The sequence below is a fragment of the Lepidothrix coronata genome, unplaced genomic scaffold, assembly GCF_001604755.1.
Source record: "Lepidothrix coronata isolate B3197 unplaced genomic scaffold, Lepidothrix_coronata-1.0 Scaffold12, whole genome shotgun sequence".
Lineage (NCBI taxonomy): Eukaryota > Metazoa > Chordata > Aves > Passeriformes > Pipridae > Lepidothrix > Lepidothrix coronata.
In genome coordinates this window covers 6,199,532-6,222,896 of record NW_016690192.1, presented here as the reverse complement: position 1 = coordinate 6,222,896, position 23,365 = coordinate 6,199,532, and the positions used below count along the sequence as shown (strand labels likewise).

General features: G+C 41.6%; 1 protein-coding gene across 4 annotated transcripts; it reads left to right on the top strand.

Annotated features, from left to right (window-relative positions):
- Nucleotides 1-15: 15 nt before the first annotated feature.
- ITGB3BP (integrin subunit beta 3 binding protein) lies at nucleotides 16-23,246 on the top strand. Of its 4 annotated transcripts, none has more exons than XM_017805365.1 (9): nucleotides 16-120; nucleotides 4,023-4,065; nucleotides 6,597-6,735; nucleotides 9,429-9,498; nucleotides 10,762-10,840; nucleotides 11,602-11,695; nucleotides 13,279-13,338; nucleotides 19,842-19,977; nucleotides 21,109-23,246. In XM_017805365.1, exons 1-8 carry the CDS (start codon nucleotides 116-118, stop codon nucleotides 19,964-19,966), a joined length of 615 nt encoding a protein of 204 aa, XP_017660854.1. In that variant the 5' UTR covers nucleotides 16-115; the 3' UTR covers nucleotides 19,967-19,977; nucleotides 21,109-23,246. The 4 variants fall into 4 exon arrangements, with proteins under 4 accessions (XP_017660854.1, XP_017660853.1, XP_017660855.1 ...); XM_017805364.1 differs by having other exon boundaries at nucleotides 9,426-9,498; XM_017805367.1 differs by lacking the exon at nucleotides 16-120 and adding an exon at nucleotides 1,012-1,153 and having other exon boundaries at nucleotides 9,426-9,498.
- The last annotated feature ends 119 nt before the right edge of the window (nucleotides 23,247-23,365 follow it).

Genomic DNA, 23,365 nt, shown 5'->3' with positions numbered 1-23,365 from the left:
CTCCGGCCCGGCCCGCCCTCGGCGTCGTTTCCAGCCGGCGGCGTTTGGCGGGAGCACGGCGGGAGCTGCGAGAAGGCGGCGGGAGCTGCGAGAAGGCGGCGGGAGCGGCGGCGGGATGTCGTGGGTATCGAGGGGCGAGCAGAGCCTTTCTGCTCCCCCTTCCGCTCCGCTTTCCTCCCTTTTCCCTCTGCTCTCCTTTTCTCCCCTCTTCCTCTTCTTCCCTCTCCCCTTTCCCTCCGCTCCCCTCACGGCGGCGGGGCGGCTCCCGAGGGCGGGAAGCCGTGAGGGGAGCGCGGCTCCCGCCGAGCGGCGGCTCCCGAGCCCCTTCCCAGAGGGGAAAAGTGCGCCGAGGGTCGTCTGGGAGAGGGGAGGAGCGGCGGGGAGAGGGCGGGATTTGTTTCCAGAGGAAAACAGGGAGCGGGGAATGCTTTCGATGGCGGTTCCCCTGGCGGGGTTGGGTGGGTGATGTTGCTGTGGGTGATACTCTCTGTGTTCTCTATTTCCGAAGGGGGCCGGGGTGACTCCTTTCAATGGTGCCCAGCGGCAGGACAAGGAGCAATGGTCTTAGACGAAAACACAGAGAGTTTCACCTCAACACGAGGAAGAACAACTTCGCACTGAGGGTGGCAGAGCACAGGAACAGCTGCCCAGGCAGGGCATTGGAATCTCCCTTTCTGGTGACATTCCAAACCCACCTGGACTCGTTCCTGTGTCACCTGCTCCAATTCTGGAATATCCCCAGTGAGGGAGACTCCACACCTTCTCTGGGCAATCCCAGTGCTCGGTTGCTGCACAAGAAAGAGTTTCTTCCACATTTTCAGGTGGAATTTCCTGGGCAGCAGTTTCTGCCCGTTGCCTCTTGTCCCATTGCTGGGCACCCCCGAACAGAGCCTGGTCCATCCTCTGACCCCTCCCTTGAAGGGATTGGCAAAAAGCAGGTTTTAATATGGATTTATGAAAGTGTGACTTTAACAGAGTTCAGCAGCAAGGTTCACTCTATTACTACATTGATGAAACGTCCACAAGAAGGTAGGATCAGAATCCCTTTAGGATGATTTACATGGAGACGGGATGCAGAAGGGTCAGGTGTGCAAAGGATTTGGATACAAAAGATACGGGTGCAGAAGGTGTTACCAACTCCAACAGCAGGAAGGTGAGGCCATAAGATCCGTGATGCCTCTATGTAGGCTTGGGATATTATCCCAGTTTATAACTCCTTATGGATTTCAAAGGTAAATGTTAGAGCTACCAGAGGTTCCAACCTCTGCCAGTCCTGACCATGGAATTTGTAGTAGTCATGGCAGGATACAAAGGAAATACAAAGGAAACTTAACAATACACAAATTTTGATTTTTGTTTGTTTGTTTGTTTAAGTCAGCTTCCCACTTGTCATACACCGAGTTTCACCACCATTTAAGCTGAACACAGGAAATTATAGGATTTTTTTCTGCTTTTCCAATTGAAAAGACATTTTCACTGGCACTTTTGAAGGTGGAGCAATATGTCAATAGCAGAGAGGTGCTTTGTTTTTTTCTCCAGTAAAAGTAGAACCTAAAGAGGAAACAAACTGAAGTGGCCTCAAAATGCACTACAATAACCTCTAGGGCATTTTTAATGAAATAATGTGATCAAATCCCTGATTCTCTATGTTTTTTTTGTGCATTAACCTTGGACATGGCTGTCGCTGTTGCATTCATTCATAAATTATAAAGGAGAGGAAGTGAAGTTCTTTAACCTGATAAATATTATGGGCAAAATAATCATTTCAGGTTGGACAGCTGGCTGGAAACACGTGCTATCATACTCTGCATGGTCAAGAAAATAAATTAAGTCTAGTCAGGCTACAATTCAAGGGTAGAAAACTCAGACTGATTTGTTAAATACTGTCACCTCATGTACCTCATCTTTCCATCTCCTTTTCTTGTTCACAGAAGAAATATTTGGTTCTACACTGGAGCCAAAGTGAGGCTTTTCCAGCCATATAAAAAAGATAACCCAAACTAGAACTGCTGCTCTTCGTGTTGTTCCCTAAAATACTTCAGCAATTTTGTTTGCATGTATTGGTTTCTCACCATTTGGAAGATCAGAGGGAAGACACTTTGGCCAACAGGGTTTTTGTTTTGGGTGTGGGGATGAATTTTGTTTCGGAGTCCAAGGCAGGGAGCACAAATTTTAAATGATTTTGATGTAACTTCACACATTATGGCATTGAAAAGACAAACATTAAAAACACAGCCACAAGCAAACGAGGCTGCTGTGTAGGATGGATTGGGAAACACAAGGAAAGGTTGTCTAAAGCTAAAATTGTGTCTTCCAATGTAATATTCCAGCCCTTTCCAATGTTTAAGTGCTTAGAATGAGGCTCCAGCTTTGCCCCCATAACCTGGGGAGTTTGCAGGGGTTTTGGAGAGAAATTTGGGCTTCTCTGTTCCTGTCCACAATATTTGACAGACTCCAAAGAACATACCGTTGATCAGTCCACAACTTTCCCCCTAAGAAATTTTTCTCAGTGTTTGTAATTTAATGGGATTTTCATTTAGTTTCTCATTTCTCTTCATCCTACAGCTGTGCTGAATCCAGATCCTGCTTTTTACTTTGCCTTTCAGTCATAAAATCTTCCATCATCACATGCCTTGATACAACATGCAAATGCACTGGCCCCCAGAGCATCCTCTCCATTAATAAATAGGATATTTCCCTGCTGCCATGGGCTGGAAGATGGAATGGAGTCAGGATTCCTTCAATATGGCTTTCTCTTTAAAAAAGAAATACACTGTAAAGAATTCCATCAAACTGTTACAGCTTTCACTGCCCCTTGGCCAGAATTTCATAGGCTTTTTTAATTTTAATGTTACCTGTTCCTTTGGCATTTTTAAGACAGAACATTCTCTTCCCCTTTTTGAAATGGAGGTGGTTGTAAAACAGTTTTCATATAAGACCCTTACCTGAGTTACATATCAAAGATGTGCTTCCATTCCTATTGTCTTTAATTTACAGCAGCATAAATTTAAAAAGGGTATGTTTGGAATGAGGTCATCTTAATTCCTTACAAGGCAAAATGTTCTTTTCCAAGATGAAAACTGAACCAAGTTCTTGAAATATGATGTGTATTGCAAAGCCTGTTTAATTCAATATAATATATACATTTCTTGGGGACTGTTCTTACACAGATTTTTTTGTTTCTTGTTGTTTTATATCGTGGTTTAGACCAAGATTTAGGAACGTGCTTAAAAACTTTCAGTTGTCTGTGGGAAAAATAGTCTTAATTTATGTTGACCTTTCTTTCCTTGGAGCATTTAGCCTGCATTCAATAAAATTTTGATGACTGCTCTTTAGCAGACAGCTGTACCATATAAAGTATTATAAATATTCAGCTTTCCCCTTCCAGTGTTGCCATTAACAGCTGGGCATCCAGTTCAGCAGAGCAGATTTTGCAGAGAGAGCTTGGCATGTTCCTGAATCAGGAGAAGGAAGAAGGGAAGCAAATAGTTTCTTATGGTTTGGGGACCTGTAAAGACATAGAGCATCTGTTCCCCTGTTAAGTCATAGTCTGGCAGCACTGAATCATGTTAAGAGCTAAAATGATGGGAAAAACTACTTTTTTCTCCTTGGCTGTACCTGTATTTTAAATGGCTTTATGCATTATTTCAACTAATGGCAAAATCCTTTCAACCCTTGCTCACAAGGTATGTAAAAGAATGGTTTTTTTGGTGTTTATATCTTGGGGAAAAAGCAAATATTCAGTGTGATTCCGCTTCAATGTCTTGATTTTTATCTCTATTATAAAATGGAGAATCAGGTTTTCTTATGCAAACACTTTATCCTTCTAAACAAGCAATGTTCTTGGTACACAGTATTTTAATCAGTTAATAGATTTGCTTTGGATGGATGACATTTGTTTTCCTGTGTAAATGTGAAACACAACAAAGGAAACTGTCTTTAAAAATATCAATTATAGATGTTTCTAAAAGAAATCTTTGTGTCTAGATACCATAAAACTTGTCCATATTTTTCTCTTGCAGAGTTAAGAGAGCATTAAAGTTGGACACTGTCAAAAAAGATAATGTAAGTATTTTTTGGTGTATGGAACCATCTGTTTATATGTATATATATATATATATTTATATTTATATATGTGTGTTTCTATAGGTGTGTATATATATTTATATGTGTATGTATCTGTGTGCAAAAATTATGTGTGTATAAATGTGCTATTTCATTAGAGCTGCATTTATATTGTTACAGATTGGCTGTTGTCTGGGAGAATCCTAAGGCACAAAATTACTGCTGACAAATATTACAGTATAAAACTGATAGTATTTCATTTGTCACAGAACTGCCTGGTGTTAAGTAATGTACCTCTGCATGAATCACTTGAAAAATATGCACATTGTTATTGCCATCACTATTTACCCAAGAGCTGAATGAGTTAAGATCCTTGGTGAAATAATTTATTAAAAATTAGCTCCATTATCCTGAGGAGCAAATGCTCTGCCCTGTAATTGTACATGGAACAATATGGAATTATGGCAATGCTGGAATCTGCATATTACAAACTGCAAAATTGAAATGAAAACATCAAAGGCATTTTCATGTCAGAGCTGTAATTACCTCCCTCAGCTAATCTGGCAGAATGAAACAATAAAGTACAAACAGTGCCATAAATTTCCCCACAGTTATCACAATGAAAATAAAATTGTACTGGTGCTATTATTTTTTGTAAATGCAGCTCCAGCGTCCTCCCAGTCCCAGCATGGTGGGACATATGTCGGTTTATTATCTCTCCTACCACGGTGGGTGTTGCTGCAGAGGATTTTGGGAGGATGGCAGGCTTTAAAGGAAGGAAAATTTGGGAAAAGTACAGGGGGAAATAACTGATCAGCAAACGAGCTCCCGGGAAATCTCCATCTCTGTGCCACTGTGAAGAGATTTGCTCCTATGCAGCACATCTTTGGAGGCCTCACTGCTGTTTAGCAAGGTAGAAATTCACAATTTTAAAAAATTCTTCTAGATTTTTTTTATAAATTTAAACAAAGGTGGCAAAATACCGCAGTGGCACTAAAAAAAAATCATTAGCAATTTAATTAGCAGCTTAGTGTACCATTACCCAACTTGTTCTGCTCACAGTGCAGCTGTGAGTGTCATTTTGCATCTGTTTCTTAGGCTCTGGTAACATTTTTGTAGGTGAGTGGTCCAGCTGAAATTCCATGGAATTCTTTTTCTGCCTTAAAGCAGATGAGCTAAAAGGAGTTATTTGATGGTTGCCTGCATTCAGGTTTTGTGTAGCAAAAAGCTTCACAAAAGCCCATCTGAGTGATCAAAACTTTCAGTGGGAGCTCAGTGATGTGGGTTTACACTGATTTTTAGTTCATACGGCGCCTCTAATGACATGTCAGAGATTTAAAGTGTGCCATAATTAAATAACTTCTTAGAAGGTAGGAAGGAACACAAAGTAGTAAACACACATTATTTGACTGAAGTATCTGTTTCATCTTTGCTGTTTCTACAGTTCATTCCCCATTTTTCAGGAGTCCGTCATTCCACCTCCTGGTCAAAATACCTATGAACTAAAGATCAAAAATCGGTAGTTTTAGATTTTGGAATGTTTGCATGATATCATTAAAAAATTGCATAACTGGAGGAGAAATTCTTACTGCCAAAGAAATACTGTCCTTGTAAGTACAACAGTAACTTCCTCCAGGTAGTTGCTCAGATGTGGATATGCTTATCCATATCCAGAGGTGGCTGCTGTTCAAGCAGGAAAAATATCCTGAAACCGTGAGCAGATTGGAGATTTGCTGACATGTAAGTGCCTAAATTGGCATTGATATTTAAATTAATATTTCATTTAAAGATCATTTGAAACATTTCTTTAACCTGCTTGGGTGTGGCAAAACAGTGGCAACAGACTGAGCGTTTCCATCAGGTGTTGTGTCAGTACTGACAGACAAGAGCATAGATGGCTGAGGTGAAATTATTTAGACTATTTGAGACTAAAACAAGACAGAGGTGAGTGGGCAGCAAACTAAACATTTCAAAATGTGGTGTAAGTCATATTACTAATGACTAATACCAGCACTGCTGGTATGATTTCACATATTGAAATCCTAAGCCAGACACAAAATTTGGGGTTTAAGGAACTTACTTGGGATTTTTTTAAATTAACATTTGTGTAGATAATCATTAGAAATAACTATCTTTTGATGCAATTAAAATCTAAAAATAGTTGCTTATAGTTCTTATGTGTCTTAAATTCTTAATACTGTAGGAAAAATAATATCAGGTTTAGGCTGCTTTAGAAAACCCCAACCAGCCAACCAGGTGATACCTAAATCTCTGGAAAACACAGACTTTTTCTTTGTGGAAAAAGGAGCTTTTATTTTTTTAGAGTAAAACTAATATTAATGAGGAGGGGGAGTGATAGAGCAGCTTGGTGGGCACAAGGTCAACCCACCACAACATACAACGTGGGCTTCCAGTTTATGGGAGCACATAAAGTTAGGAATTACTGAGGAGAACCTCTTACCAGATGGTAAATGTTCAGAGAGATTTTATCAATGTTAATCTAGATATTTTTGTATTTTGCTACATTTCAGCCATCTGATGCAACACCTCAGAAGGTCAGAAAGAAAAATCTGAGTTCTTACTCCCCAACAACAGGAACACGCCAGATGAGTCCCTTTTCATCCCCTGTGAGCCTCAAGGAACAAAATCCCAGGAACACCCCAGCAAAAGGTTAGTTGAACATTCCCTCTTTCTAAATATAATATTTTCCTGATTATTGGCTTGACCTAGTAACTTGTCTCTCGTGTGCTATGTTTGTTTCCTTTTTCACCTTAAAAATTATTAATGTCTTTTGGAAAAGCTGATGTTGACTTTTAAAGCTTGAATCTTTTCAGTCTAAATCTTGGGAGTGTTTATGAAACAACTTGTTTATGAGGCAAGTTTTGCTTTCTGTTGCTCAGTATTAAAAATGTTTGGCTTTGACTCAGTAAAAAGCTTCCACACTGGCATTTTTGTCAATAATTCCATTAATTCCCCTGCTTTGGCATGTTAGCAAAGTCCTTTTTTATTTTGTGTATTTTTTGACAATTATTTTTCATGGTAAGGCACTTCAAGGCAATTTTTAATGAACATAATACTGAATGTCATTAGCTTTCAGAAAATATATAATTTTTTTTTATAATTGTATTATTTCCAGTTCCCTTTAGGATTTACACCCCCTTAGTTCCACGGTCACAGTTTCTGGTGCAAGCTCCAAGTGCTCAAGAAGTGGATTTTCAGTGGCCTGACGTGCTTTTATGGCTCTGTAGGTTGTGGGGGTGATCTCTTTAAGTGTCAGGGAGCCACAGGGAAGAAGTGATTGTGTGTCTCAACCAGTCATGGAAACCTCATTTATTGAGAGGACAGTCTTGCTTCCACAAAACTGAAGATTTATCAGCTGATATGTGTTTTATTTTTGTGGCCTTTTAGGAACTGTGTTGGGATTTGCAGTGCAAGGCCTGCATTATGTACTTCCAGGTCTGGGATGGAGGCAGTAATCCTCTGTCTTTGTCACAGGGAGCAATTCCTCCTCTCAGACTAAGTGGCTTCTTCTTGATTCCTGAAAAGATGGTTATTTGGCATGGAGGGCATATCCATGCTCCCACTTCCTTCACATCCCAAAATCTTCAAGAGACATTTAATCAGCCCTTTAGGTACTGACCCCTGCCATCTTAAAAGACTCTAAGCAGTTTCTCTTTGGGATTATTTTCCTCTTCAACAAAGTTGCATTAAAGCTGTGTCTTAAATGTTTCCACAAATACTCCTGGTTATGTGTTGCATTTTTTTCTTGGAATCCAAACCCACTGGTTTCCAACTTTCTTCTTACTGTGAAAAGTAACTGTTCCAGTGAGCAGCTTCCTGACTCTGTTTATTAGGGAACTTATGTCCTTGGCATCTAAATTTATCTACTCTGTTTTCCTACAGAGAGAAAGGTGTTTTCAGATATTTCCCAGGTCAGATTTCTCTGTCAGTCCCTGCTTTTATCAGCAGAAGGGAAATTTTGTGTTTGAATGCTTTAACTTCTATATCAAGATTTGGTAGTACTTGGTGGTAAATATGAATCTCTTCACCCTGTACAAAGAAACCTTTCCACGAGAGGAGTTGCCAGTAGTTGTTCTCCTTACCTTTGCAAAAGCTTTTAAAATTGTATATAATGATAGCAGTTAAAATTAAAAATCTGTGGCTCTCTAGATATGTTCTCTTGACTATCCTTATTACCTGCTTTAATGAACTGTTAATTTTCATGAGGACACACAAATGTTTAAATTACTACAACTTTTCAAACTTTCCCAGCCTCTCTGCACTTGAATTAGCTAATGCCTTATCTCTCAGGTGAAAGTAGGACGGGGGCAAAATGTCTTGAATTAAAATGTATATTAGGATGTCAGTGGGAAAGGTGAACCTGCATTTCCATCCTGATATTAAGGATGGACATAGGGGAACATTCCTGTTGCCTATAAAAAGCCTGATCACATGAGCAGAGCTGACATTTAGATGGATAATTACTCAGTAATGTAGCACTAACCAGCTCTTTTTTTCCTGTGTTCATATAGGTACAAAATGGTGTTATACAATTATTAAATCACAGGTTTCAGGGTGTCCTTTTAAACCCACAATCTCTGTTCTCCTTCTGAAAAAACACTTTTATTTTAAGAGCTGCAGTGCTTTAATAGGTTCTGGATATCACCTTTGAGGTGTTACACTTTAATCAATATTCTGTTTTTCTGTGACCAGTATGTAAGAAAACAACAGAACAAAAATTACTACAAAATTAAGTTCAAGTTCTATTGACTACTTAGATTTCAAATTGAATCTTTGAGGGTCTTAACCTTCAGCTGCTGTATTGGAACAGCTTAAACTTGTATAGCACTTTGTCATTCTGAGATATTTCTAAGTGTTTTACAAAATAAAAATTAAGAGTTGATTCATCCTTGAGTGCTGATACTTGTGTGTAATAATTCAAATTTTATAAGAAACCAAAGTGTTTAATGCTTAGTGTGGCCTCCCTTTTTAAGTCTGATGTCAGGAGGATTTATTACAGAGAGATGTGAAAAGCACCTCCTTCCACAGGGTGGGATCTGGGATTGCCAGAATTATCCCAACTTCCAGTTATTAATACTCTAATCCCAAGGTTCCCAGGAATATAAATTTAAAGTGAGTTGAAGAGAGCTCAAATTACAAAAGTGTAAATTGTAGTGAATTTAGTGTGGTTCATTCCAGGGGATCTGTCCTGCTTTCCAAGTGAGTTTGGGGGTTTTTTTCCTCTTCCTAAAAGATCATTCTAAAATCAAGATTCACAGTAACACCTACTTCACGTGCTTCAAATAGAAAATACCTTATTTTTATCTTTATTGTTTCTTTTCTTCCTTGTGAACTCCGAGGAGGTGAGAGAGAGCAGAGCAATTCCCACACTGGATTATCCAGGAGAGGGCAGCCTCCAACAGAGCAGGATGGGTGAGTGCATCAAATGCGTTCACTTTGTCATGGGGGCAGTGATTTTTATTTCATATTTCACACAGAATTCAATTAATAGCCATTATTTTTAGTGCTTCTGGTTGCACAGGATTAGATATTCAAAGGCACTGAATGGTTGTAGGTGTAAATTAATGCAAAATCTTTTACAATTCTCGTCTTTTCTGCCACAATCTAATTTTAAGGTATAAATTTCCTGACATTAATGAACTTGGGGCAATCCCCAGTTAGTAAAGCACTTAAATAAATGTTTCAGGTGAGGTGTCTGATGGGCTGTTTTCCTAGATAGGCATTATTGAACTAAATGTCGTGTTTGAAGTTGTAGCTCTTCCTTTTGAGCTCTCAATTTGTCTGTTGGGCTTTTTCCTTGTCATGGATGTTTCCCCCACCATGAGCTTGAAATTCCTTCATTGTAGGACGGTGTTTTCTGAGTGATGGAGTTCGGCAGAATTGTTTGGGTGACGTGTTACATAGTGAAAAGTAAAATATTAAAATTATACCAGTGGCAAACTAAACTGACTAAAGGGCTTTTTTGGTGGTTCAGCAATTCCCCTGGGCAACTCATTTCTTGGTGACAGAACCCTGAACTACAGAACAATTGGAGTAATCAGAGCCTTCATTGACATGTAAATGTTTGCCTTCAGTAGTTCAGTATATTTTTAAAAGCTTTACAGAAGACCAGCAGTTACTGACCTGCCACTAAAAACATTTATAAACCAACACCTACACTTGATATTTATGTGAACTTCCAGACACTTGATTTTTACAGGTGGAAAATATATAGTCCAATACACTGCTATTATTGTTTTCTTTTCCCATATGGAAATGTAGTTTTCTACATTTCCATACTGTAGCTCTGTTCCTAAATTTGAGGGTTTTTATGAGGATAATTCTCCCTTCTGTGAGAGGAAACAGTAAATAGATTATTTGATTTGCATCTTTAAATGGTTCAAAGAGAAAATACCCTAAACTATCATGGCAGGAATTTTTTTAATGTGCAAATCCTGAAGAAAATCCTCTGATACTGCTGAACCTGAGTTCCTATCCTTAAAATTAGGATATAGGGGTTTTTTGCGGTTGGGATATGAATCCCAACCAAAGGCAGGTTGGTTTTGGTGTTACAGGTCACTGAGCTGCATCCAACCTGATTACATTGGGAAGAAACTCTGGGAAACATTGCAAACATGGAATTTCAGTGAGTGGTGATTAGAGTAATTGGAATTGTTTTACTTTTTCTGGACCCAGGTTCCTGAAACTGCAGTCCCAAGTGAGAAGTTCATTGGCCAGAATTCTGAAAATAAGAGCAAATCTCACGAGCCTCCAGGTCTGCTTTACACTGATTTATCTTTTATCTGCTTTTAATACAGGATTTGAAATCAAAATTAAAATTTTATATGCAGCATTTAAATTTTAGGGAAGAAAATAAAAGACTTGAAGCCAGGCAGGTTTGACTTGGAAATCCAGAAAATGCAAAAAACCTCAGAACTTAGAAAAGTTTTTTAAACTAGAAGAATTGCTTTTCCAAGTCCACCATTTTTAATTTGTATCACTCCTCCTTTCGTTCACAAATAAAAACATAGGTAGTTCTCAACTGTTATTTAGAACTTGAAATATGAATTATTACTACATAGATTTTTGTGTCCTTAAAAATGAAATATCCCTTTTTGATGAAGTGATGGTACTATTTAATTTACCACTAATATGCCATCATTTAATAGTTTGTTTAATGCATGTTAAAGTGCAAATCACTCTTCTGTTTTATTCCCATTTTGTTTCATTTTTAATAAATGTAGCAGAAGGTTCACTGCTCTATATCAATAGCTGGGAAATAATTCAGTGTACTCAGAGAACTGTAGTGATTTATTTTATATGATCTGACAAGGTTTTATTTACTAAAAAAAAGGTTTACATTAATTTAAAATATTAATTTATTTGTTAGAATTTATTTGAAATATTTTAATTGAAATGTTTATTTGTTAGCAATTTCCAAAAGTTCGTTCTTTCAGGTGTTTTTGATAAGTTGTAGACAACTAGTAGATAGTTTGGGAATGGGATTTACCAGTGTCTTTAATTGTTGTTTTCCAGGCTTTGGAGGGCAGCAGAGAGCTGGAAAATATCCTGGGTGTCTCAGACTCCTCTCGTGCCCTGAGTGCTGAAGTGCAGAAAACCCAAACACTGCGTAAGGGCGGTTTCCAATCTGTTTATCCCCTTTCTAACCACTGAACAAGGGTCGCTCCAGATGGTTCCCGGTGTTATAATGGAGTGTCACAGCCCAGGATTCTGTTTTGGTCAAGAAAAATGCTTTAAATCTCCTCGTGCATCCAACAGGGACATAAAAGACAGGCAGCCCCGTGTCCTGCTTTTCCAACTGAATGGGGAGGGAAAACTTGGAAAAGCAACACCTTTTCTCATGTAAATAGTTAGATACTTAGTGGGTACTTAGCTGGGAATTAGGATAAACGTTTGCACTTGGATTGCTTTGCTTGTGTTCTCTTCTTCCGAGGAAATTGGTTTGTTTGTTTGCCTGGCAGGAGGGATTAGCCTGATTGTAGATTTCCAGGCTTTAAAAATCGCTATTCATGTGTCTTTAAATGATGGACATTCCAAATGCTTATTGTGTTGGGATAAGGGCACTTCCCAGATGGCACATCTGTAATACTTTGCCAAAGGAACCCCAAAAGCTGAAGTTTTTTCGCTTATATGTGTCCATTTTTAGGAAACTCTTTATCCTTCCTCCAAGTCAGAGGTTCTGAAGTTCATTCCTCCTGCTCTTCCCAACCAGAAGGGGAGGATGTGATGGGGAAATAGTCTAATGAAAAAAAAAAAACAGTGTGGATATTTACAGGAGAAGACCAGAGATATTGGCTTCCAGGGATAAGAAATCAAGGTCACCTTTTCCAGGTCATTTACATTGTTCTTGGAGACTTTTCATGCCAGCCTCCAGCTGAGCAGGGAATATGAGCAATACCTGGATACAGCCAGTCCCTGTGTCCACTCTCCAGACAAACATGCAAAGGTGATAAAATAGTTTCTTAACGTGCACCAGAAATGCCAACAGACATCATTCTATAACCTGCCTCGTTGCTCTGTTTTCTGCCAAGTGTAAAAACACTGGAACCAGCTATAGGGAAGCAAAACCTGGAACTGCTCTGTTTGCAGTTGGAAGCAGGTGGACAGTAAAGCCGACAGGTGCTAGTGAATTCTTCTTCCCAGAGCATTGGAATTTATGCACGCAATTCCAGCAGCTGCTGTTGTTTAAATTACCATTTCTTTCCTGAGGTTTAAATTACCATTTCTTTCCTGAATACACCTCAGGAAAGAAATACACATCCTTTTGCATGTGTATACACTGCACTGTTCCCTCTGTAATGGCAGAGCCTTTCTTATACAGAAGGAAAATTCCTGGAAACAGTCTGTGTTCCCTTCCCTGCTCTGGATAGGACAGTCCAGCAGCCCAGAGGAGAGCTCAGAACTACTGCTGATAGTCTCTGTCTCTTCCACTCTTTCTGTCAGCTCCTTGGGAAGGAATCCTCTTTTCCCCAGCTCTCAATTAGGAACAAAGCACAGGAAACAATGGCAACAAAATGAGGCTGAAAGCACCACTTGTCAAAATTATCTGAATTTTGAAAACTTTTTGTTAATTTTTTAAAGCACAATTACATAGGTAAGGGCTTTTTTCCTTGAAATGCATTGAAAGTGAAGAAGGCAGGAGAGGGATCATTTCCTTTGAAATCTCTGATTTGGGATTTATTTCTTCACTAGTGAGTCAAGCAGAAGAGCTGCAGCTGTTGAAAGCAAACCACAGAAAACTCCCTGCCCCAGGTGAGAAACTGTGTAACTCCCATGTAACTCGTGTTTTGATTCCTTTTGGTTGATTCCTTCTTAGTTCTTTCCACTTGCAATAAGTTGGGTAACATGGAGTTATAAAAAATTATGAGAATCGAATGTGTTTCCTCTGAAAACTTCCACTACACAAATTTAGTATTTTCTGCTCTTTTCATTGTATTGGGTGTTTCTCCATGAAGTTGGTGGCATTTAATACCAGGTGGCCACTTTGGAGCCTTGGCAGGAAGGAGGGGACACACACAGGATTGGGGTTTTCTTTCACACACGGTAAAATCAACAACTTCCCCACTGATATTCTGATATTTCTGTTCTCTTCACACATTCTGTCTGAAAATACAGCAAAACCAGAATTAAAAGCAGTGGTGGCATCTCTGCTGCTTCTTTTGTTTGGATCTGCTCAGGCCTAAATTCCCTCTGCTGTGGGGAATTCTCTTAAAGGAAAGAAAACTGCTTAAACTTAGGTTTCCTGGGCTCCAGCAGATTATCTCCAAATGTAAAGGAGTGACAACCCTTTGGAAGGAATTTGGCTCATTTGTGCAGTCTGCTCTTTCTGATTTACAGCTCCCTGTGTCCTCCTGTTCCAATGATCCCAGTGATGGGAATGCCATGGGCCAGTGCAGATTTAAACACTCACTGCCTCCTTTGTGCCCTGCTCTTTAATACACATTTTTAGTTCCATCTTTGCTCTAAAAACCAGCCTCTAACGCCAAACACATACCCAGTCTTGTTAGAGGAGAAATACTTTATGAAAGTGGGGTGGAAAATAGAATTCTGACTTTAAGTTGACCAATTTTGATGTAGTTTCACTGTCAGTTTTGTTTTAACAAAGAATAAATTCAATTTTGCAATCTTGCAAATGCAGTTGTAGGAGAGGCAGAGAAGTGTGTGATCAAAGGAAAGCATTTGGATATGTTTTCCTTTGCCTTTTAGTTTTGGATGTGGTTTTTTCAGAATTATTTTTAATTAGTTATGGCAAGGCTGAGAACTTATGACTGTTCAGTGGGTTGGTACCCAGGGAATGTCACATTATCATCACATGGTGAGGCATGAAATTTATTTACTTTACATAAACAACCTCCTCTTAAAACAACTCCATCCAGAACATTCCTGGCTCAATGGGCAGCCTTGTGTGGAGCTCAGTTTATCATTTTGGGTGACCAGCAGGAAAAAAGGGCAGCATTGTCTGGCCATGACTGGAATTTACAGTAAACAAAATGTTTTGGAATAGAAAGTAAGCAAATGGTAAAACAACTGCCAAGAGATGAAATGGAGTTGGTGTGTCCCAGTCCCAACCACACCCTGTGTATGCTGGGAATGGCTGTGTAGGTTGGGCTGTGCATATTTTAAAGGAAAGTTTAATAAACTGGGAGATTCCAAGAGTGAAGATAAGATTCCAAACAGGAAAGCTCTTTGGTTGGTTGTTACAAACTACACTAATACTTTGCTTCCCAAAACCAGTGACATAAATCATATCCGTGACTCCATCTGCTGTCCACGTGGGAAACAAGGGAGTGTTAGAGCAGAGCAGATCTTGCAGTGTTGGGGAAAACTGTTTTCAGGCCACAATGAAATCCAAAATACTTTCTTTCCATGGTGTTGTTCATCCTGCCCAGCTCAGGGGGAAATACAGTCACCCCCCGAGTTTAGTTCTAAACATTCCCAACTTCCATCTTGGTTTTAGTACAAGGGACTGACTTTTGCACTCTTGGATCAGTAGTGGTGGCTTTCCAAGAGACTGGGTCAGGATCAACTGGATGGGTTTTCGTTTAATGCCACTTGGAGTCACTAATGAAAGCAAAGCTGGAGAGATCAGGGATGAAGTAAAGCTGAGTTCCCGTTCACCAATCCAGTTTTTTGAAGACTGGATAAATGGCAAAACATAAATTCCATAGCAGAACTGCAATATACAGAAGCCTCCTTAATAAGCAGAGTTCCTTCTCCAGCCAGATAAAAAGGTAAAAATACAATATTCCACTATTTGTCCCAATTCATGTCAGTTTGAGTTTGGGTATCCTAGGACTAAACCCCTTGGGTCTGCTCTGCTGGTGGGTTGAAGGCAGTGAGGGTAAGTCACATTTACAATTTATTTTTTACATCATTCTCACATAAAGTAAAACAAATTTGTTGCTCTTCAGACATACTTGGGGGTCTGTCCCACCTATCCTTCCTCCTCCTCCTCCTCCTCCTTTGGGATCTCCTGGGGAAAAGGGGAATACATCAGACTGCAGAGGTGAATTTTTCTGACTGTGAAACATTAACTTAAAAAACATGGTTATTTTTCTCAGCCCAACTTTGGACTCAATTGCAGGGAAGAAATGTCATTATCCCTTTGCTGGGAAAAGTAAGTCTTGGGAACTTAAGTGAACTGAGTAGATTCACAACTAAATTGATTCAGAAACTTGAGCTGCTTTCCAGTGTTCAAATTGTGATTCAGATGCACAACAGCTCTAAAAGGAACAAAAATGATGCTGAAGGACTTGTTTTCAAACAGATTATTAGATGGAGACTTAGAGCTGTGTTTGCAAACATTGTTCCTCAGTGCTTAGGCCAGGTTTGGTGTTTTGCCTCTCATCCCAAATGTCTGCCCTGAGTTCACGTCCCTGATGGTGCCATCGGTTCTCCTGACTTGTAATCCAGCCAGGAGATGAGTTGTCCTCTTGGCCTGGTCAGAAAGGTTCTGAAACTAAAATAGGAATTGAATTAAAAAGCAATATTTTCTGAAAAAACACACTCTAAAGCTTGATGTTCAGCTGAGTTCAGCGAGCCCAGCCCCAGCCAGGCTGTGTAGGCAGAGATTAGGGAGAGGCTCAGCACACATTCCAACTGGGAGATGATTCCTTGGAGCTGAAACCCTGTGAGTGTTGTGTCCTGTGTCTCTGGGACTCACCTCCAAGAAATCAGAGCTTTGTAGTGCTGGAGGGACGTGGCCTCATTCAGCTGCTCTTCCCTGGGGAAGGATATCCGAGTTTGTGCTCCTGAGGCTTTTCCACCATCAACACAGGGAGAAGTTCTCTCGGTTCCTCACAAGTGTGGGACTGCCCCCAGAGGAGTGGGCTGCTTTGTATCCTGGGGATGAGAAACTGGTGTTGCTCAGGCTGAATTTGGCTGCACCCGTGCCTTGGTCTGTGCAGGTGGGTCTGGTTTAGTCTGGGACCAAGCAAGTCCCTCCCAGTCTAGAAAGGTAACAAAACCCACTCACCCAGTACCCAAAATCTGCAGTGGCAGCGCTTTTCCTAAGACAAGGAGGAGTCTTGTCCTGACAGAGGAGCTGGGGTGAGGTTTCCACTGCTCCTTCCCAGCAGGATTGGGAGCTGTTGGGTGCCCCCACTCCATAACAGTCCATATTTTAGAGTTCAGCCCGAGGTTTGAGGAGTCTCTCTGGGTGTGAGGAGGAGCTTTGGGCTGGAAGGAAGGAGCGGGTTCCGAAGCTGCAGTGATGGAACACCCTGTACTATGCAGATAAAATATTAAGCCATTACCTGCTGTGGCAGATCCAGAAATGCACGTGAGACATATGAGTGTGGGCACATCCAGAACTGTCGCCCTGCATTTCAGATTTGGGTGGCAGCCCCATTTATTCAGAGATTTCCACTCATATTTACTCTCTATTTTCCTATTTGCCTTCTTAGAGACACAACAGCTATTAATTTTTAATTCTAGTGGATCTAGTTGAGAATATTAAGCTTAATGAAAAATTCAGAAGAATTGTAGTTCTTCCAACAGCTACATGTAGCAACTCCTACACGACAATAAATACTGCTTTGTCCCATGAATATAATTATTTTAAATAAAAAAGAAAAGAAACATTAGTTTGGACTCACTTAGTAGCAATTATATGTTTAAGAGGTGTAAATAACTTGCCATCCAGACATTACAAATATCCAGGTGCTCTGTATGTGCTGATGACAACAAAATTGAAAAGAAAGACTGTAATAATTCTGACTGGTTTTCTCTGCAGAAGATATTGATTATTTGTGTGTGGTGAGAGATTTGGAAAATTCAATTAAAGGAGTTGTGCAAAGGTTTCATAAATTTCCCGGGTACAGCGTGTACACAGACATTGCTGCCTATTAAATCAATGCAGCACTTCACAATATATTTTCTTTGAAACATAAAAATAAATAACATTTAAACAGTTCTGCTTACTACAGAAACAAATTTTATTTTCTGTGAAGCATTTAGTCATGTGCTATCACTGACTCATACACATTTGCCAGCTGTAACAAATTTTATAGACGTTTTCTCCAGAGACAGAGCTCATATACTATGAATTTTTAAATGAGCAAATGGTGAAGAAGGGATGTCAGCAATATAAAAATTGATCAGTTAAAAGATAAAAGCATAAGTAAAGAGATTTGTATGGTAGTCTTAATAGGTTTTATTAAATAAAAATACTATAAAAAGACAGTAATGAATAGACTGAAGGTTTTAACTGTGGTTGAGGTGGAGAAAAATTATTCTGGCACATTTAGTAGAAGATTGGTTTTATATCACCCGACAGGTGAACATTTTTTTTCTCTCTGCTTTTTAGATCTGTAAATGTTTTAGAGCAGTCAAACTTGGGGAAGAGTGGCAGGGGAACTAGGAGGGGGAAGGAAACTTGGGAAGATCCAGCCCTTTTAATGCTCTTGTGGGCCAGGAGGTGCCGTGTCCAAGGGCAGTGAGGGCTCTGCCAACCCTCCAGGAGCAGGGGTGGGGTGATTCCAGCTCCTGCCTTACCCTGGGAACCCTAAAATTGGAGCTGAGGAGAGGAACAAGCTGGGCCTGCACCAGCCACCTCTTCTGCTGCAGCCCAGGTGCCTTCTGGCCCCTTCCACACGTCCCTTTCCCAGCTGCTCTGCTCACATCCATCCTCATCCAGGAGTTTTGTGAGTGTTCTCTTTGGTTTTATGTAGTTTGACTTATTTAGAAGCTCTGCATAGAAAGATATCAAGAGAGAGGAGGGGTTGGGGGGGTTGTCTGTGTTGTTGGGGTTTTTAAGAACAGCTCACTCTGAGGTGAGGCAGAGTTAGATGGGATTTTGGGAAGGAATTCTTCCCTGTGAGAGTGGGGAGGCCCTGGCACAGGTTGCCCAGAGAAGCTGTGGCTGCCCCATCCCTGGAAGTGTTCCAGGCCAGGTTGGATGGGGCTTGGAGCAACCTGGTCTAGTGGAAGGTGTCCCTGTCCATGGCAGGGGGTGGAACTGGATGGCCTTTGAGGTCCCTTCCAACCCAACCCATTCTGGGATTCTGTGTTTGAAAAAAAGCTGAGTTCATGATGTTTTATGTGAATCTGGGCAGCTTGTATTTTTTAGGACAGCTCAGTGTGGTGGCTGTGGCATGTTTGGGTTCTCCACGTGCTGCACAGTCCAAATGCTGCAATCCATGGTTGAAGGGAAATCAGTTCCATAAAGACTGAGTTAGGAATTGCATTTAGTACAAGTAAACCAGCTCATAATTCAATCTGTTATTTTTTTCTGTTCCTTGTCATACAAGACTGGATAGTTTCCTGCTGGAAGCAATTGTGGTGTGTTTTTGTTGATAATTTGTGTGAACAAGTGGTGGTTATCAGGAATAATGCTGGAAGTGGGACCTGACGCCGAGTTGGATTGGATGCCTTTTTATGGAGTGTGAGACCTGGCTTAGGACAGAGCCTGGGCTTGGTCTGGGTCAGCTGCTGGTGACGTTGCCAGCACCTCAAATCTGATCCATGGGCAGGTCTTGGTGTTACATCAGGTCCTGGAACTGTGTGGGGAGAACTGAGGAGAACCTTCCCCAGCACCCCGTGGCTGGGGGGGTTTGGTGCCCCTCCCCAGCTGGGTTTCTGTTCACTGTAAGCTGCTCTGAACACCTGTCTGTTCTTCTTGGTGTGTTTATTACAGTTCTGAATTCTCTCCTCACCCTCGGTGGTGGTGGTGGAATCAAAGCTCCTCGTGACACTCGGGGTCCTGGGGGCAGAGCTGCTCATCTGCTGCAGGACCATTTGGCAGCCTTGGCACTCAGATGCACCTGCTTCCAGACCCTTTCCACGCATGTTCTCATTCCCTGAGTTCCTTTCTGCCCTTGCACTCTTCTCCTCTCCTTCTCCCAGCCACCTGCTCTGCCCTCATCCTGCCCTGCCCTCCTTGGCTGGGGGGCTCAGGTGCAGGGGCCTCCAGGGATGGTTGTTCCTCTCATGGAGTCCTTGGTTGGGTTCTGCTGAATATGGTCTTGATACATTTTTATTTATTCTTTTATTATTAATAGCAAAAAAGAAGCACCAGCTTCTAACACTTGTAGCACTGTTCTGCTTTGGTAATGTAACACTTGCACATCCACTCACAAGGGCAAGCTCTGAAATTACTGCTGAGACCCCATAACTGAGACTCCAAGGAAAAGGGCTCCTGGGTTTTAACCACTGCAGCAACTTATTTAACTTGTACTGGGGAGGGATTGTCACACATTCTGCCATAACACCCCTGTTTATCACACATCATGTTTGTATTTGTTTCTCCTCCTCAGGGTACATCCAGACTGTTGGGAGCACCGAGTTCCTGAACTCACTCCTGGAACAAAGCAAGGAGCCCCTGGGCCTGCTCCCTGCCCTCCCCAGTACCCAGGCACTGGCCCAGAGACCAGGAATGTGACCAGGATACAGGTACTTGTTGTAAAGCATTTCCAGAGGGCTCTGGGATGTCCTGCAGGCACAGCTCAAGAGCCCAAGGGGATCAGTTTGTTCCTCCTTTGGCTCCTTGTCCTCGTGAGGGAGGAAAAGCCCAGGTAGTGACAGACCTTGTCTGTCATCGTGTGTTACCTGAGCAGGAGAAAACTGGTTTCATGAAGTCTAAAGATGAGAATACCCACAGATGATCTCAATTCCTGAACAGTGTGAGAACATTTCTCTTTGGGAAGCTGAAGTCTAATTCCCATAACTGAGGAGCACGGAAGCGCTGTATGGCCATAGGGCAGGGCTGAGCTCACACACCTGCATCTGGCTCCTCAATGAAGGTTCCATTTTACTTTGTAATCAGCCGTAAGTAACTGAGTAGCAAAAAGCCTTCTAAACCCTGCTTGACCACAATCTACCATTACACTACTGCTTCCTGGCTGCTTATGCCAGACTTTTCTACTCCTTCCGAGCCAGTTCCCACTCCCAAGGCAGAGTCCTTGAGGGATGGCATCCCCAGCCCAGGAGAGCAGAGCCAGCATCCTCCTTTTTTCCAGTCAGCATAATTCCTGAGTCCTGCAGATGCAGAGTGGCCTTTCCATGGTACAGTAACACATTAAGTCTTACACTGGGTTATCAGCTTGTATTAAAGTCATGCTGGCAACTCCAAGGTTTCAGTTCACAGCTGGCTCAAAGTACTCAGGTCTACTGTGAGTTTATGTCCATGGACAGCAGTGTAGTCAGTGAGTATTTGCATAAGGCTTTGCACCTCGTGCCCAAAAAGTGACAATTTCCTGGTAGTTTTTATCCCTTCCATGAGTGACCAGCACTGTAAGGTCGTTTCTTATTGCTTAAAAAAAACACAGTTGTGGTGGCTAAATGATCTTTTAGCAATTATTCCTCAACTTTTTCTACAGAATGTCCTTAAACCATCCTAAAATGTTCCTGCAGTCCAGGGCAGACCAGCTGCTGCTCTGCATTGCATGGGGTTGTGTGTGTGTTTCTCACACAGTGAGGTTTGTCCTGGACATCAGACAGCCCTGAGCCTCCAAACACATCCCCTGAGTGATGATGCTGTTGTCTAATTGCTATTTATTTTAGCCATTCCTCATCTCCCCACAGGCATTATGTGAAAAATGCATTCCACATCACCCCAAACTTCTACATCTGCTGGACTGGACTTAAAAGGAGCGAAGAACTGAGTGTAAACCAATCTCCCCCAGTCCCGGTGCGGGAGCGTCGCTGGCCAGGCAGGTGCAGTCACATAACATTCCTGGCGTCCATTTAAACTGAACAATGTGCACAACCACATCATCCCAATGGAAATAATCCACCATGCTGGGAGCTGGGGCTGCTGCTGCCGCCTGGGAAATAAAACTGTAGGTTCTGCAGGTTCTTTTCTAACACGGGGTGGGCTCTAAAGCCAGAGGAAGCTTTGCAGTGCAAGGAATTGTTCCGTGTTTCAGCTGTTGAGAAACACTTTCCCTGTTGGTGCTGCCATACTTGGGGACGTTTGTCATCCACAACCAGGTTTCCTCTAAACTCAACCCAAGCCAAGGCCTCAGCTTCAAACCCAGCATTAACACACATGCTCTGGGAACATTTGCTTTTTAGGTCAACATTTTAGTTTAGTTTTGGTATTTAATGATATAAGAGCACAGTTGCTTTATATAAACCAGCTGCTTCTCTTTTTTCCACCCCTCCAGCCTAGGGAATCCCCAATATCCCAAATCCTTTCATTAGGTTGGAAGAGTGCAGTACAATGATCTATACTTTCTTAAGTTCAACATAAACACCCACTTGAATGTCCTTTTTACTCCTGCAAAGTCCAGCTCCTCAAATAAACTGATTTTTATGACTAAAACTCTGAGCACTAAAATGATGAACATGTTCCACACGCTCAAGCTTTGGGAGTTTTTAGTTAATAAAAATGGTTTTGCACCTCACTACCTGTGCAGTCCAACTGGGAAAAACATTAGTAAGTGGTGGAAGGGAACTGGGACAGTTTTTCTCCCTTCCACACCAGTCTCTGTCAGGCTCTCAGAGCTGTGGGTTGTTCTGTGTGTAAGGGGCACCAGCCCGTTGCTCTGTAGCAGGAGGGGAGGATACTGAACCAGCGAGAGTTTATGTAACCTGACTGTAACCTCTGGAGCTGGAAATTAAATAATTATTGATCTGAGAAGAGCCTGGAACTGACTGTGCTGGTCTAAATCAAGCTGTTATGGGCAGTCTTGGGAGAACATAAAACTTGTACAGGAAATACCAGAGAAGGTGGTGATGGGCAATGAGTTACAGCATAACTTACACCATGGCAATTACTAAATCTGGTATTTAGTCATTTTTTAGGGAAATAAAGCTGTACATGAAGACTGTGCTGCACATGCCCCGCTCACATGCCTCAGCTATTTAGGCAGTTACTGTGGCTCTGACCTCCTGCTGTACCAGCTCTTGCCTCTGAAACAGCTGGGGCTGTTAAGAACCATTTCCAGTTCCACACAAGGTGGATCGGGTGACTCTCACTTTATCACCCCCCGAGGCCACCTCAAGGACAAAGAAAAGGGATACACTCAAAACTAATGTTTGGCTATGGGGGGAAGGACAGGCCTGGGCTCCTGCTGGACACACAGACCAGGCTCATTAAACCCTGAACTGCTTCTGCTTCCCTCCACCTTCATTTTCCTTGTCACCTTAGAGACCTCCAAGGCTGACAAACTTCAGGCAGCCTTTCCCCCAGCCCTGCTGGGGGGGAGCATGGTGGGTTTGGGATTTCACAGCCTCTGGAGACAAAGATTCCTATTTTTGTGCCCTGATACGCATCAATGCCACCCGGCCTACACTTCCAAAAAGAAAGGCTGTGCTGTGAGTTGCAGTCACCCCCACAGAAAATTCTGAATACTTGTGAAAATATTGAAGTTTGTTGGTTTGTAAGAATTTGTTGAACTGTGCTCACCCCCCATATCATCAGAGTTACTACTCCAGAGCACCGTTTCCACTCTGTTGGAGCTGCCAGGAGCACAGTGTTGGCTCTGGGTACTTTTTCCACAACAAATAAGGCTGGAAAAACTGCATAAATACACTCAGCTCGGAGCCACTCCATTGACAGGGCTCATAACTGACACAGTTGGAAGTTCCCAGAACAGCTGATTCACACACTGACACTAATGGCAGTGACAGGCTGGAATGTGACAGCACAGCCAGGGCAGGGGGAAGCCTCTCAACAAGGATGGGGGGGCTTATTTTTAATATATATACATGCACAGATACAGAAGAAAAACATAGACTGATTTCTAATTAAACCATACAACCCTAAATTGCTTTATGATTTATTTTCTTCCTCCATGCTTTGTTATGTTTATAATTACTCAATCAATATGCATTC